The following is a 15,366-nucleotide window of genomic DNA, read 5'->3' on the forward strand; positions in this document are numbered from 1 at the left end:
CATTCAGGCCAGGAGCTTTGTTGTGCTGCTGGCCTGAATGGTCCTCTCTCCAGTGTTGCTATATGAAAGTGCGTTGCCTCTGTAGCATTGGCGGAGCACAGTGACACTGAAACTGTCCAGATCGGGAGTAAACTGTGTTCTCCAGCCATCCTAGCCAGGTTCAGAGCAGTATCCTAGACACAAGCAGCAAACTAGATAATAGAAGATCAGAGATGGGAAGCGAATGGCGGCAGATAGAAAAGGTAAGCTTGCACTGTCTATCATTCTTTTTTTCATTACATTTAGTATATGCTGGAAAAGCTACTGGTGAACATACCAAATATATACATAGGACCCAATGTACCCAGCATATGTGAAAAGGTTGTAATTTTGGATTTTCTTTTCTTTCTTATGTAGAGTAAAAAACAGTATTCCATATGGTATAGGTTTTTTTTTCCCTATAAGGAGTCATTAGCCTTTGCCACTATGCCATTGAATGTTTCAACAGTGGTTTACTCCCAAAATATGTCTCTTAGAGCAGGGGTGTCAAACTGCATTCCTCGAGGGCCTCAAACCACGCGTGTTTTCAAGATTTCCTTAGCATTGCACAAGGTGCTGGAATCATTCTCTGCAGGTGATTAAATTATCACCTGTGCAATGCAAGGAAATCCTGAAAACATGACCTGTTTGCAGCCCTCGAGGAATGCAGTTTGACACCCCTGTCTTAGAGAATGCAAAAAAAATATGAACTTACTATAGAAGTAAATGATATAAAATATTTAAAGATTTATTAAAGGTGATTACAGGCAGATGTTTTTATATGGTCTGGTGTGTTTATCTAGTGCATACTCTCGGCCTTACATTTGCACCCTTTATCTTGTAAAAAGATGTTTACTTGTAATATTCACAATTTGTTACTTTTCCATTGGGGAGTCTGTTTTCACTCGGTGCTGTATCCAGAGATTGTCATGTAAGGTAAGTATTGCAGCCAGCATTCTGTGAAACTATATATCTCACTGCTCCTGTCACTTTTCCCCCTTTTAGTTCTTTTGGAAAGGATTCCATGGGTTGCTCCTGAGTGTATCGACAATCCCAAAAATCTCAGCCCAATGGTAGACAAGTGGAGTTTTGGTACCACCCTATGGGAAATATGTAGTGGTGGTGATAAACCGCTCAGTGCACTGGATTCTCAAAGAGTAAGTCTGCTTATGATGAATGGAAAGAGTCTAGATTCTCCTTGTAAAATATCTACTACTGCGCTATGGTGACATCATCTGGTGTAGATTCAGACCCCATTGAGGCACTTTCCTGTATCTATAAATGAAAAAATGTATTTTTATATGTAAACGTGATTTTATAGCCATGATATATATTTTTCTAATATACTTGGTGTGAATTCCCTTCTGGCCTTGAAGAACTCTGCTTGTAGTCATCAAATGGTAACCTTCATTGTTGACTTCTTATGGCTACAAATCTTTCCTGCTCATGTGATGGATACAAAGCTGCATAGCTCTGTGTTTGTCTTTTAACAAGCTGAATACGTTTCTGCTCTGCCCTGAAGTCACAGATTGGCTGCAGTGGTCACATGTGGTACACAGCACGTTATCACTGCAAACAAGTAAACATGGACCAGTGGGGAGGACCACCGCTACAGAGCTGGCACAGCAGTGAGAGTACACATTCTTTTAATGTACAAAAAAAAAAAGAGAAAAAAGTCACTAATCATTCACACAACTTGAAAGGATAGCGGCACACGTCTCACAATTACTCGGGAACTCTGAGTGCTTCACCAAATGCAAGATTTTTATGAAACTTCAAAGAGTTCCACTAAAAACTGCTTTTATTGCAGAATCATTACAAAATGAATGCAGGTGCAAGAAACAGACAAAATACATTGTTTTATTTTATCACATTTCACCCATTGGGAAAAATTTGTCAAGAGCTCAGAAATCCCCTTTTAATTTTTCATTATACAATTTATAATCTGTATTTTCTACATCCAGAAAAAAAATAGTAATATGTGTGGCAATAGAAAAAAAAAATATTATTTTATGTTACAAAGCTTTCTAACATCAGTTGTAAAATCCACCAAGAATATCTGGGTGACTTGTAGATATATACTGCAGCAACATGCTCCTTACATAATATTCCATCAGACTCCAGTTGGCAGAGCAGCGATAGCAGATAAAGTTCAGCAGTCGGTATGGTAAAGGTTGCCTAACTGCTCAGAGCACTAATATTGCTAGGCTATGTAAGGTCCGCCATCATTCAGTCCCCGCTATGGTATTGTAAGGTAAAATGTCAGCTTCTTGGGGTCTGTAGTTTCTGTTTACCTTTCAATAAATTAGTCAAGTTTTCAGAATCACCCGTTCCCCAGGTTGGTTGGTTTTTATTTTTTTTATTTTTATTTTTTTTAATTCTTTATTAACCCATTTCAAGTCCATCGCTACATGTCAGTCGCTGCTCTCAGCCTGTTATTGTGTGCAGTGCTGATGTCACGTTGACAGCACTGCAGCTAATCGGTAAGCTCAGCAGCTCCGTGCTTCACGTTTGGCACTATTGCTGAGCTCAGTCATTGGTTGCAGTGCTATCGTCATGACGTCAGCGCTGCAGACAATAACAAACGCCAGGAGCAATGGTGGAGACATGCTGCTGGACCTGGGAAGGGTGAGTAAGGCTCTTAGGTTTTTTTTAGTTTTGTTTTTTAAATAAACTGCTGCTGGGAGGCAGGGGTTTTCAGAAACTGGAAAACCCTTTTAAAGGGAACCTGTCACCCCTAAAATCGAAGGTGAGCTAAGCCCACCGGCATCAGGGGCTTATCTACAAAATTCTGTAATGCTGTAGATAAGCCCCCGATGTATCCTGAAAGATGAGAAAGAGAGGTTAGTTTATACTCACCTGGGCGGGCGGTCCGATCCGATGGGCGTTGCGGTCCGGGGCAGCCCATCTTCATAGGATGACGTCCTCTTCTTGACTTCATGCTCCGGCGCAGGTGTAGTTTGTCTGGCAGAGCAAAGTACTGCAGTGCGCAGGCGCCGGGCCTCTCTGACCTTTCAGCCTGTGCACTTCAGTACTTTGCTCTGCCCTCAACAGGACAAAGTACGCCTGCACCGGAGCCGCAGCATGAAGACAAGAAGAGAACATCATCGTAAGAAGATGGGAGGCCCCGGACCGCAGCGGGACCGCCCCTGGATGAGTATAATCTAACCTCTTTTTCTCATCTTTCAGGATACATCGGGGGCTTATCTACATCATTAGCCCACCAGCTATTTTGGGGGTGACAGGTTCCCTTTAAGAATTTCAGAATTAATTTCAGGATTATATGTATTTTACCTGTCGTCTAGAAATTGCAGTTTTATGAAGATCGGCATCAACTCCCCACACCCAAATGGATTGAGCTTGCAAATCTCATCAACGGTTGCATGGACTATGAGCCAGATTTCCGGCCATCATTTCGTGCAGTTATAAGGGAGCTTAACAGCTTGTTCACTCCAGGTAGGACTCCTTTGAAGAAAATGCAATAAAGTACATTCTCAGTCTTTTCAATTTGACAGTTTCCATTCCTGTTAGTGTATACAACAAATATATGTGATGTGTTTTATGTTCTTTTTGCCAGACTACGAACTACTGGCAGAAAGTGATTTACTTCCGAATGTGAGAGTTGGGCCATTTGGCTTTTCTGGAGGCTTTGAAGACCGTGCTCCAACTTATTTTGAGGAAAGACATCTTAAATTCTTGCAGCAACTTGGCAAGGTAATTTTTTCTTTATATACAATTATTAAAACCACATTAAAACCCACTGACAAATGTACTATATAAAACCACATTAAAACCTACTGACAAATGTACTATATAAAACCACATTAAAACCCACTGACAAATGTACTATATAAAACAACATTAAAACCCACTGACAAATGAATTATATAAACATAATTACCTTGGTACATATGGTATATTTTGGGCATCTACAACAACCATAATCCTCTAAGGGGTATACCGAGCAGAGGATAAGAAGTGAAATGAACAAAAGTAAACGTTAAAATAACTATTTATTAATACATAAATTAAAAAACAATGGGGACACAAAAATGTATAACACAATAAAGACACAAAATGGGACCTCCAAGTGATAAAGGGAGAGAAGAGCCAACAAAATAAATAAATAAAGGATGTTACAGAATGGTATATATGCCGCATGGAATAGATCCCCCTCCGAAGCAGGGTATTAATATTCAATGGAATACAAGTGTGGCTACAAAAATATGGCTAGCTGAACTAACAGGTAACAGATATTATTACCTGTCGGGCGTCGGGAGAGCGCAGCCACTCACCGCTATATGCCTGCTTGATCCCAGGGCACTGGCCCCTATCTCCTCCGCGGCTCTGCACAGGTAATAATATCCACTCTATAAAACGCCATCTACCTCTTCCAACCACTGATGCTGTGATTATATAGGGATTCCAGTATTAGCCTCTTGAGTAGCTTTTTAAGCACCAGTGGTTCTCTGTACTTTGGAAATACCCCTTACCACCGCCCAGCTTTTTGGTTTCGTTATTATATACACTATGTATGTGATGGCTCTGTAAGGTGGTTTAATTTACCTGTTAGTTCAGCTAGCCATATTTTTGTAGCCACACTTGTATTCCATTGAAAATTAATACCCTGCTTTGGAGGGGGATCTATTCCATGCGGCATATATACCATTCTGTAACATCCTTTATTTATTTATTTTGTTGGCTCTTCTCTCCCTTTATCACTTGGAGGTCCCATTTTGTGTCTTTTTTGTGTTATACATTTTTGTGTCCCCCTTGTTTTTTAATTTATGTATTAATAAATAGTTATTTTAACGTTTACTTTTGTTCATTTCACTTCTTATCCTCTGCTCGGTATACCCCTTAGAGGATTATGGTTGTTGTATATCCTTTGGAGTGACTTTTGAGCCACAAATACAAATTAGGACTATGATAATGGATATTTTGGGCATCTGTAAACAGTCAGGTTTGTCAAAGAAAATCTGTCTGCTCATTCCTCCCCCCAAACCAATTATTTGTGTGCGGGGTTATAAGAGCACAAGTGAATCAATACCTTTTATAAAACAAAAATGTTGCTTTATTGCATGGAGGTACACTTTAGAGGTGATATACAAATGAGGCTGGAAGTGCTTTGGGTGGGATGAAGCACTTCTACTGCCTCATCTCCCAGCTTTAGTCTCAGCCTAACTCCACTCCCAAATAGGCAACTGATATGCCAAAGCTTTGCTTTCAAGTGGAGTTAGATTGAGAATGGAATGCCAGTCTTGATAGAAATATGTCAGAACACCCAGTACACACAACTGGCTGCGTATGTGCTGCATAACCACAAAGTGGTCAGAGTGCCTTTGATACTTTGTGCAAAGTTCTGCTGGGTAATATAGAATCCTGGTTTACTTATTGATGCTATACTGGCACATACCAGTTACCTAAACACTCACTTTGCCTCCAAATTACAAAGATCTCAATCTCTTCGATGTGCTTGAAACACAAGTCCAATCCATGGGTGCCCCAATTCACAAATTACCTGACTTAACTGCTCTGCTGCTAAGGTCTTGGTGCCAGACACTACAGAACACAATCTGAGGTCTTGTGGTGTACATGCCTTGACGGGTCAGAACTGTATTCTAGCCATAAGAAGAAATGGCCTGTCCACAGGTTCGGTGATCTCGTCTACCTTGGTGGGATGTGGACTGCTAAGACCCACACTAGTGGCTAGTATTTGGACCCGTTTGTCTCTTGTCTGTAAGAACCAGCAGAACATGTGTTTGACTGGATCTGCTGTAAAAAAGATGAATGCTGTTTTCTGCTATCTTAGTCAGTCCCATAGGGAAAGAAAGAACGGTACCCTGTTCTGGTGATCGGTGGAGTTCTCAGATGTCGAGCCTCCACCAATCTCAAAATGATACATTCTAGATCGTGGTGGTCCAACTTTTGAGAGCCCTGCCAATTGTTACCCAGATATACCTATAAAGTTATGGTTCATCCTTTTATATTGTTTAGTGATTTAAGTTAAGTTATTGTAGCTAGTTAATGGATAGTTTTATCTAATATATAAAGCTGAATGTGTGTGTGTGTATGTCTGGGATTGGCATCTACACCTTTACAGCCACAAAATTTTTTACAGTCACACGTCTGGACCCCGAGAGCGTCATAGGCTATGTTGTGAGGCGAAATTTTAAACCCGCGCGTTCCAATTCACCAAACAATTTTGCCCCTATCTACATAATGGTGAAAAAGTGAAAGGAAAAGTGTTGGAGGCAAATTGACAGCTGCCAGATGTGAACAAGGGGGACTTAGAGTGAGAGCGATGGCGCCAAAGAGTATATACCGTACAGTTGCTAAGGTGTGGCCCCGACATGGGATACTCACCACACATGGGAATATGAACACACACACAAAATGCGCCACACACTACAACGTGCTTGAACACATATACCACCCTCAGCACACATTTCACCACACATACATCCACCTTGCCACATAAAAGTCGAAACACAAAAGTCGCCGCTCAAAACTCGCCACGCGCAAAACTCGCTACATGCAAAACTAGGCTCACGCAAAACTCGCCACACGTGTAAAACTCACCTCATGGAAAACTCGCCACATGCAAAACTTGCACACGTGGAAAAATTGCCACATGCACAAAAGTTGCAACACATGCAAAAGTTGCCTCACACAAAACTTGCACATCCTCAAAACGCACCACACATAAAACTCGCCATGCGCAAAACTTGCTGCACACAACTTGCTACACTAACCTGTCACATGCAACTCGACACACAAAAAGTTGCTACACGCATGTCGCCACACAAAACTCATCTCACAAAAGTCGCTACATGCATGTCGCCACACGCAACTCAACACACACAACTTGACAAATGAAACTCGCCCTAAAACACACACAAGTCTGGTATTATCCTTCAAAAATTAAAATCTGATTAATAAGCAGACAAACTACAAGAGCAACAAATGTACCATATAGGAAATACGGCAGCTGTCAGTCACATGACCTGTCTATTATGAGTATGTGTGAGCTAATGTATACTGCCAGGGGGGAGGGCTTCCTGTTGGCTGGGGATTTATCAGGCTGCCAATTTAGCTTACAAATACTGAGGTAAAAATACTGACCAAATAACGTGTGAAAGCGGTCTAATACAGGAGGAGATGATATACAGATATATACAGGGGAGATGACACACAGGTATATACTATATACAGGAGAGATGACACACAGGTATATACTATATACAGCAGGAGATGACACACAGGTATATACTATATACAGGAGGAGATGACACACATATATATATATACTATATACATGGGAGATGACACACAGGTATATACTATATACAGGAGGAGATGACATACAGGTATATACTATATACAGGAGGACATGACACACTATATACTAGATGACATACAGGTATATACTATATAAAAAAGGAGATGACACATAGGTATATAGAGGAGAAGATGACATACAGCAGGTATATACTATATACAGGGGAGATGACATACAGGTATATACTATATACAGGATATGACATACAGGTATATAGTATATACAGAAGAGATGACATACAGGTATATACTATATACAGGAGGAAATGACACAGGTATATACAGGAGGAGATAACCTACAGCAGGTATATACTATTTACAGGGGAGATGACATACAGGTATATACTATATACAGGAGATGACATACAGGTGTATACTATATATAAGGGAGATGACAAACATGTATATACTGAGGGGAAAATGAGAGGTGTGAGGTGAAAATGAGGGGTGTGAGGTGAAAATGAAAAGGTGTGAGTGCAAAATGAGAGGAGTGAGGGAAAATAGTGGAGTGATCGGAAAATAACAGATGTGAGGTCGAAATGACAAGTGTTAGGGGGGGGAAAATAAGAGGAGTGAGGGGGAAAATGAGAGGTGTAAAGGAGAAAATGAGAGATGTGAGGGGGAAAATGAGAGGGGTGATGGGAAAATAAGAGAAGTGAGGTGCTATAACTAACCATAGATATTTACTATGCCCAGGCAACGCCGGGCTCTTCAGCTAGTGTATATAGATAGATAGATATACTAGATGGTGGCCCGATTCTAACGCATCGGGTATTCTAGAATATGTATGTCCACGTAGTATATTGCCCAGCCACGTAGTATATTGCCCAGCCACATAGTATATTACCCAGCCACATAGTATATTGCCCAGTGACGTAGTATATTGCCCAGCCACGTAGTATATTGCCCAGCCACGTGGTATATTGCCCAGTCACGTAGTATATTGCCCAGTCACGTAGTATATTGCCCAGTCACGTAGTATATTGCCCAGCGACGTAGTATATTGCCCAGTCACATAGTATATTGCACAGCGACGTAGTATATTGCCCAGTCACGTAGTATATTGCCCAGTTTTGTAGTATGTTGCCCAGTTTTGTAGTATATTGCCCAGTCACGTAGTATATTGCCCAGTCCCGTAGTATGTTGCTCAGCGACGTAGTATACAGCACAGAGCCACGTAGTATATTGCCCAGTGACGTAGTATACAGCACGGAGCCAAGTAGTATATTGCCCAGCGACGTAGTATATTGCCCAGTCACGTAGTATATTGCCCAGTCACGTAGTATATTGCACAGCGACGTAGTATACAGCACAGAGCCACGTAGTATATTGCCCAGTCACGAAGTATATTGCGCAGCCACGTAGTATATTGCCCAGTGACGTAGTATACAGCACGGAGCCACGTAGTATATTGCCCAGTGACGTAGTATACAGCCAGTGACATAGTATACAGCACAGAGCCACGTAGTATATTGCACAGCGACGTAGTATATTGCTCAGTCACGTATGTCACAGGTTAAAAAATAAACATACTCACCTAACGATGCGAGGGCCCCTTGTAGTTCTAACATACCATTCTGATCGCTGCTCCTCAGGGTCTCGTCTCTCCGCCTCCTGGGATCCAACGGCGCTGTGCCAATGGGCGCGCGGCTGGCGCCATCTTCCGTTCCCAGGATGCTTTGCGAAATTACCCTGATGACTTAGCGGTCTCGCGAGACCGCTAGGTCTTCTGGGTGATTTTGCAAAGCATCGCTGGGAAAGGAAGATGGCGGTAGGTGCGAGCGGACAACGGAGGGTGAGTATAGCAGGTTTTTTTTTTTTTTTTTTTAACTATTTTTAACATTACTTTTTTTTACTATTGATGCCGCATAGGCAGCATCAATAGTAAAAGGTTGGGGATATACAGGGTGAATAGCGGCGGTAACAGAGTGCGTTACCCGCGGCATAACGCAGTCCGTTACCGCTGGCATTAACCCTGTGTTAGCGGTGACCGGAGGGGGCACCGGGGACAGTGACTGCGGGGAGCATGGAGCGAGCGCCGGGGACAGTGACTGCGGGGACCATGGAGCGGGCGCCGGGGACACTGCGGGGAGTATGGAGTGGAGCGCCGGGGACACTGACTGCGGGGAGTAGAGATAATGGAGCGGATCGCCGGGGGCACCACGGGGAGTAAGGAGCGGCCATTTTCTTCCGGACTGTGCCCGTCGCTGATTGGTCGCGGCAGCCATGACAGGCAGCTGCCGAGACCAATCAGCGAATGAATAACCGTGACAGAAGGACAGACAGACGGAAGTGACCCTTAGACAATTATATAGTATATATATATATATATATATATATATATATGTGTGTATATATATATATATATATATATATATATTTATTTATTTAAAGCACCGCTCCAGAATTTTCTTTTCTTGCAGCGCAGGAATGGTGCTGGTAAAGCAAGTTCCCTATACTTAGTGTTATACTTACCAGCTGCTGTCTTCATCTGTTCTCTGCACCACTCTGGTCAGTCTCCAGAAGTTTGAGACTTGCCAGATCGCACCAGTGTTTGCTGGGCAAGCCAGAGATTACGTTTCAATGCAAGTCTTTGAGAGACTTGTTCTGGCTCTTATAGACTTGCAGTGAGAGCTTGTGGCCATTATATCTGACTTCGGGATAGTCAGGAGGTGCAGTCTCAAGATGGTGATGCAATACGGAGTGGTGTCTGGAAGAGCTGATGACCGCAGGTGGTAAGTATAATACTAGGAGCAGGGATCTTACGTTAGTGGCACCACTCCAGCGCTGCAATAAACAAAACCTCTGCAATGATGCTTTAATAATAGCATTATTGAAGAAAAAAATACCTTGTTCCACTATTTTGTTAGTAAAATACTTTTACTTTTTCAGGGGAACTTTGGAAGTGTTGAACTGTGCAGATATGACCCATTACAAGATAACACTGGTGAAGTTGTGGCAGTTAAGAAGCTCCAGCATAGCACTGAAGAATACCTGAGGGATTTTGAAAGGGAGATCGAAATTTTGAAATCCCTGCAGCATGAAAATATTGTCAAATACAAGGGAGTTTGTTATAGTGCAGGTAAGCACAAAGGTAGAACATACCCAAAAACTGGTTAACAATTCTCTGAATTTGTTTGCACAGCTTCAAAAGCAAAGCTCATACTTGGATAAAATTGGACATTCATTGGTCATATTTCAAAATAATACCACAGTATCTTTCTTTACAATTCAATGGTTGCTTAAAAAGTTTTAGAACAAGATTATCTCTGAAGAACTCTTAGGGGCAATAAAGCATTTGTTCTTAAATTAAAATTTGATGATGACCTAAGCCCACATGCATACAGAAGAGTAGCACGCATGGGCCTTTACTAGCATACCTTCATGAGACCTTGTATGGCAGCTCAGAGACACCATATGGTTCCGTATTATAGAGTCATAGCCACTTTGTGTGTCAATATATGGTACTTCTAAAGTAAAATAGCCTTCAAATACGGTGTATGATAGTAGAAGTAGAGCATACTCATCATACGTAGCAGGTCATGACAGAGCCACAATAATTTTTTTTCTACTGAAAAAGTAACTTGTTTGATCTTGCATATCAGTTTTTTTAATTCACAATATTTTTAATTTTCAGGACGTCGAAACCTGAGATTGATTATGGAGTATCTACCATATGGAAGTCTTAGAGACTATCTGCAAAAAAACAAAGAGAGGCTGGATTTCAAAAAACTATTGCAGTATGCCACCCAGATATGCAAGGTAATCCTTACTAACTGAATACAGATAAAGTCTGCCTGATCCCTGTCCTCAGCAGATAGGGATTGGGAAACCTGAGTGCGAGGTTATATCACAAAATAATAACAAAAAATATAAGACACTTCACTGCACTACATTGATACATGAAACTTTAGTGAGGCTTCCCTGTATAATGTGGATTTTTATTTCCTTCAACTGGAAAAAAATTCTTCTAGAATAGACCTGTGCAAACGATGGACAGTAGGCCACATCTGGCCCTTCGGTTGTTCTTGTTTGGTTGCGGACTGAAACAGCCAAAGTGTTGGAAATCAAAGGCAACACGTCAGTGACATGCCAACAGCATTGCAGTGCGCACCTGACTATGTAGACATCACCCTTAGATGCGGGTCAGGTGCACACATGACATTTGAGAACCAATGGAAAAACAGGAGTGTGAGCGACAGAAGAGAGCGAGTACAGGAACAAGACAAAGAGTGGTAAAAGCAGGAAGCGAGTGTGAGATTATGATAAAAACAAAGGTACAGACCAGGACAAGGATAAGAGACCATGGGGGACAGATCATAGCATGGATTGTTACTGGTCAAGGAACATCTGTTGTTATTATATATACTTGGAGGACCTGTCATGTGCTCAGAAAAATTCAATTAAATAATTTATAGCGTATTATGTGAAATCTCTGTTTGCAGTCCAACTGGGCGTTTCTTTGGAGTCTTCTCTGGAGCCATAATCTTTCACCTCTTCCTCCCAGTTGTTGCGGTATTTAGCAGCATCTGGAAGAGAGGGGTGAAAGTGCACGACTCCGGATAAAACTGAAGAAGCACCCTGTTGAATTGCAAAACAAAGATTTTGCATACTGGGCTCCAAAAGTAACAAATTTGAATATCTCTGCAATGAAGTGACACGGCCCAAAACAAAAAAGAGTGACAGAATCGGTGAAGCTCAGGTATTTTACCTGGCATTTAACTACATTTTTTGAGTAAGTGACAAATTCGCTTTAAGGCTGAATAATAAGTGTTAGGCTATGTGCACACGTTGCAGATTATTTGCGTTTTTTTAGCGTTTTTGTGCTAAAAAACGCTATAAAGCCGCAAATAATCTGCATACATTAAGCATCCTATCATTTTTAATGAAATCCGCAACTTCTGTGCACATGATGTGCGTTTTTCCTCATGAAAAACGCATTGCGGAAAAATAATGAACCTGCTCACTAATTTTGCGTTTTTTTCAGGGTTTTCCCACTGTCTAATGCATTTGGAAATGTCCGGAAAAAAATGCGCAAAAAACGCGTAAAAAACGCGCAAAAAAACTGCATGCGGATTTCATGCGGAAATCTGGCAGAAATGTCCGGATTTTCACAGGAATTTTCTGCATGAATTCCTGAACGTGTGCACATAGCCTTATACGGTAATATACAGGTTTTTATAAAGTTTGTAAAATGCAGTAAATTATTTGGTTTTGATTACCCCCTACTGGTAAGAAATGTTACAATAAAACTCTATTATAACATGTATTATTAGTATCTTACAGTAAAGCTCTATTATAACATGTATTATCAGTATCAGTGAGTCAAATACAGTTTGGCAGAGTCTGAGCTGTGATTTGCAACAACTGGGAGGAAGAGGTGAAAGATTCTACTCAATATTGGACTATAAAATTAATATTACTATTATTAGGTCAATATTAAATGTGTTATTACTGTTAGTAGAAGTAGTAGTACGCAAAATTAAGTTCAGCATATTGGTCTGGCCCTCCACGATATGTGGCCCATTGAGAAAATTAATTGCTCATCTTTTATAGACTATTCTTGGACAATTTTGCGGTCTTTTGTCTTCCTTTAGCTACAAGCACTTGTGCAATTGAATCCACTTGTGCAAACCTTAGTTATTCTAAATCTAAGAGAGAAAGTGGTACCTAGTGTGAAACTATTTCATATCCTAATTCCACCAAGGTTTATTCAGTATACTCACAAAGCTGAAATCCAAATACAGCATAAAACCTTAAAAATAATGGCTCACCTGTCTTTCACTAGGGGGACTTGTCAGGGAGTCACAAAAACACTGAACTTTAGGAAGGCAAAGTTTGACCAGCTTAGAGATGCCCTTAATCTGGTAGACTGGGACAATATCCTCAGAAATAAGAATACAGATATTAAATGGAAAATGTTTAAGAACATCCTAAATAGGCACTGTAAGCGGTTTATACCTTGTGGGAATAAAAGGACTAGAAATAGGAAAAACCCAATGTGGCTAAACAAAGAAGTAAGACAGGCAATTAACAGTAAAAAGAAAGCATTTGCACTACTAAAGCAGGATGGCACCATTGAAGCTCTAAAAAACTATAGGGAGAAAAATACTTTATCTAAAAAACTAATTAAAGCTGCCAAAAAGGAAACAGAGAAGCACATTGCTAAGGAGAGTAAAACTAATCCCAAACTGTTCTTCAACTATATCAATAGTAAAAGAATAAAAACTGAAAATGTAGGCCCCTTAAAAAATTGTGAGGAAAGAATGGTTGTAGATGACGAGGAAAAAGCTAACATATTAAACACCTTCTTCTCCACGGTATTCACGGTGGAAAATGAAATGCTAGGTGAAATCCCAAGAAACAATGAAAACCCTATATTAAGGGTCACCAATCTAACCCAAGAAGAGGTGCGAAACCGGCTAAATAAGATCAAAATAGATAAATCTCCCGGTCCGGATGGCATACACCCACAAGTACTAAGAGAACTAAGTAATGTAATAGATAAACCATTATTTCTTATTTTTAGGGACTCTATAGCGACGGGGTCTGTTCCACAGGACTGGCGCATAGCAAATGTGGTGCCAATATTCAAAAAATGCTCTAAAAGTGAACCTGGAAATTATAGGCCAGTAAGTCTAACCTCTATTGTTGGTAAAATATTTGAAGGGTTTCTGAGGGATGTTATTCTGGATTATCTCAATGAGAATAACTGTTTCAGCATGGGTTTATGAGAAATCGCTCCTGTCAAACCAATCTAATTAGTTTTTATGAAGAGGTAAGCTATAGGCTGGACAACGGTGAGTCATTGGACGTGGAATATCTCGATTTTTCCAAAGCGTTTGATACCGTGCCGCACAAGAGGTTGGTACACAAAACTAGAATGCTTGGTCTGGGGGAAAATGTGTGTAAATGGGTTAGTAACTGGCTTAGTGATAGAAAGCAGAGGGTGGTTATAAATGGTATAGTCTCTAACTGGGTTGCTGTGACCAGTGGGGTACCGCAGGGGTCGGTATTGGGACCTATTCTCTTCAACATATTCATTAATGATCTGGTAGAAGGTTTACACAGTAAAATATCGATATTTGCAGATGATACAAAACTATGTAAAGCAGTTAATACAAGAGAAGATAGTATTCTGCTACAGATGGATCTGGATAGGTTGGAAACTTGGGCTGAAAGGTGGCAGATGAGGTTTAACAATGATAAATGTAAGGCTATACACATGGGAAGAAGGAATCAATATCACCATTACACACTGAACGGGAAACCACTGGGTAAATCTGACAGGGAGAAGGACTTGGGGATCCTAGTTAATGATAAACTTACCTGGAGCAGCCAGTGCCAGGCAGCAGCTGCCAAGGCAAACAGGATCATGGGGTGCATTAAAAGAGGTCTGGATACACATGATGAGAGCATTATACTGCCTCTGTACAAATCCCTAGTTAGACCGCACATGGAGTACTGTGTCCAGTTTTGGGCACCGATGCTCAGGAAGGATATAATGGAACTAGAGAGAGTACAAAGGAGGGCAACAAAATTAATAAAGGGGATGGGAGAACTACAATACCTAGATAGATTAGCGAAATTAGGATTATTTAGTCTAGAAAAAAGACGACTGAGGGGCGATCTAATAACCATGTATAAGTATATAAGGGGACAATACAAATATCTCGCTGAGGATTTGTTTATACCAAGGAAGGTGACGGGCACAAAGGGGCATTCTTTGCGTCTGGAGGAGAGAAGGTTTTTCCACCAACATAGAAGAGGATTCTTTACTGTTAGGGCAGTGAGAATCTGGAATTGCTTGCCTGAGGAGGTGGTGATGGCGAACTCAGTCGAGGGGTTCAAGAGAGGCCTGGATGTCTTCCTGGAGCAGAATAATATTGTATCATACAATTATTAGGTTCTGTAAAAAGACGTAAATCTGGGGATTTATTATGATGGAATATAGGCTGAACTGGATGGACAAATGTCTTTTTTCGGCCTTACTAACTATGTTACTAT

At 40.9% G+C, this 15,366-nt stretch overlaps 1 protein-coding gene across 2 annotated transcripts in view; it reads left to right on the forward strand.

Moving 5' to 3' along the window:
• Positions 1-15,366, forward strand: part of JAK2 (Janus kinase 2) — a 376,796-nt gene that overhangs the window by 337,174 nt on the left and 24,256 nt on the right. For both annotated transcript variants that reach the window (XM_069764276.1, XM_069764285.1), the window contains 5 exons: positions 1,024-1,175; positions 3,324-3,474; positions 3,596-3,732; positions 10,252-10,441; positions 10,997-11,121. In XM_069764276.1, coding sequence (XP_069620377.1) covers positions 1,024-1,175; positions 3,324-3,474; positions 3,596-3,732; positions 10,252-10,441; positions 10,997-11,121 — 755 coding nt within the window. The remainder of the gene's footprint in view (positions 1-1,023; positions 1,176-3,323; positions 3,475-3,595; positions 3,733-10,251; positions 10,442-10,996; positions 11,122-15,366) is intronic.

This window comes from Ranitomeya imitator, chromosome 1 (assembly GCF_032444005.1).
Source record: "Ranitomeya imitator isolate aRanImi1 chromosome 1, aRanImi1.pri, whole genome shotgun sequence".
NCBI lineage: Eukaryota > Metazoa > Chordata > Amphibia > Anura > Dendrobatidae > Ranitomeya > Ranitomeya imitator.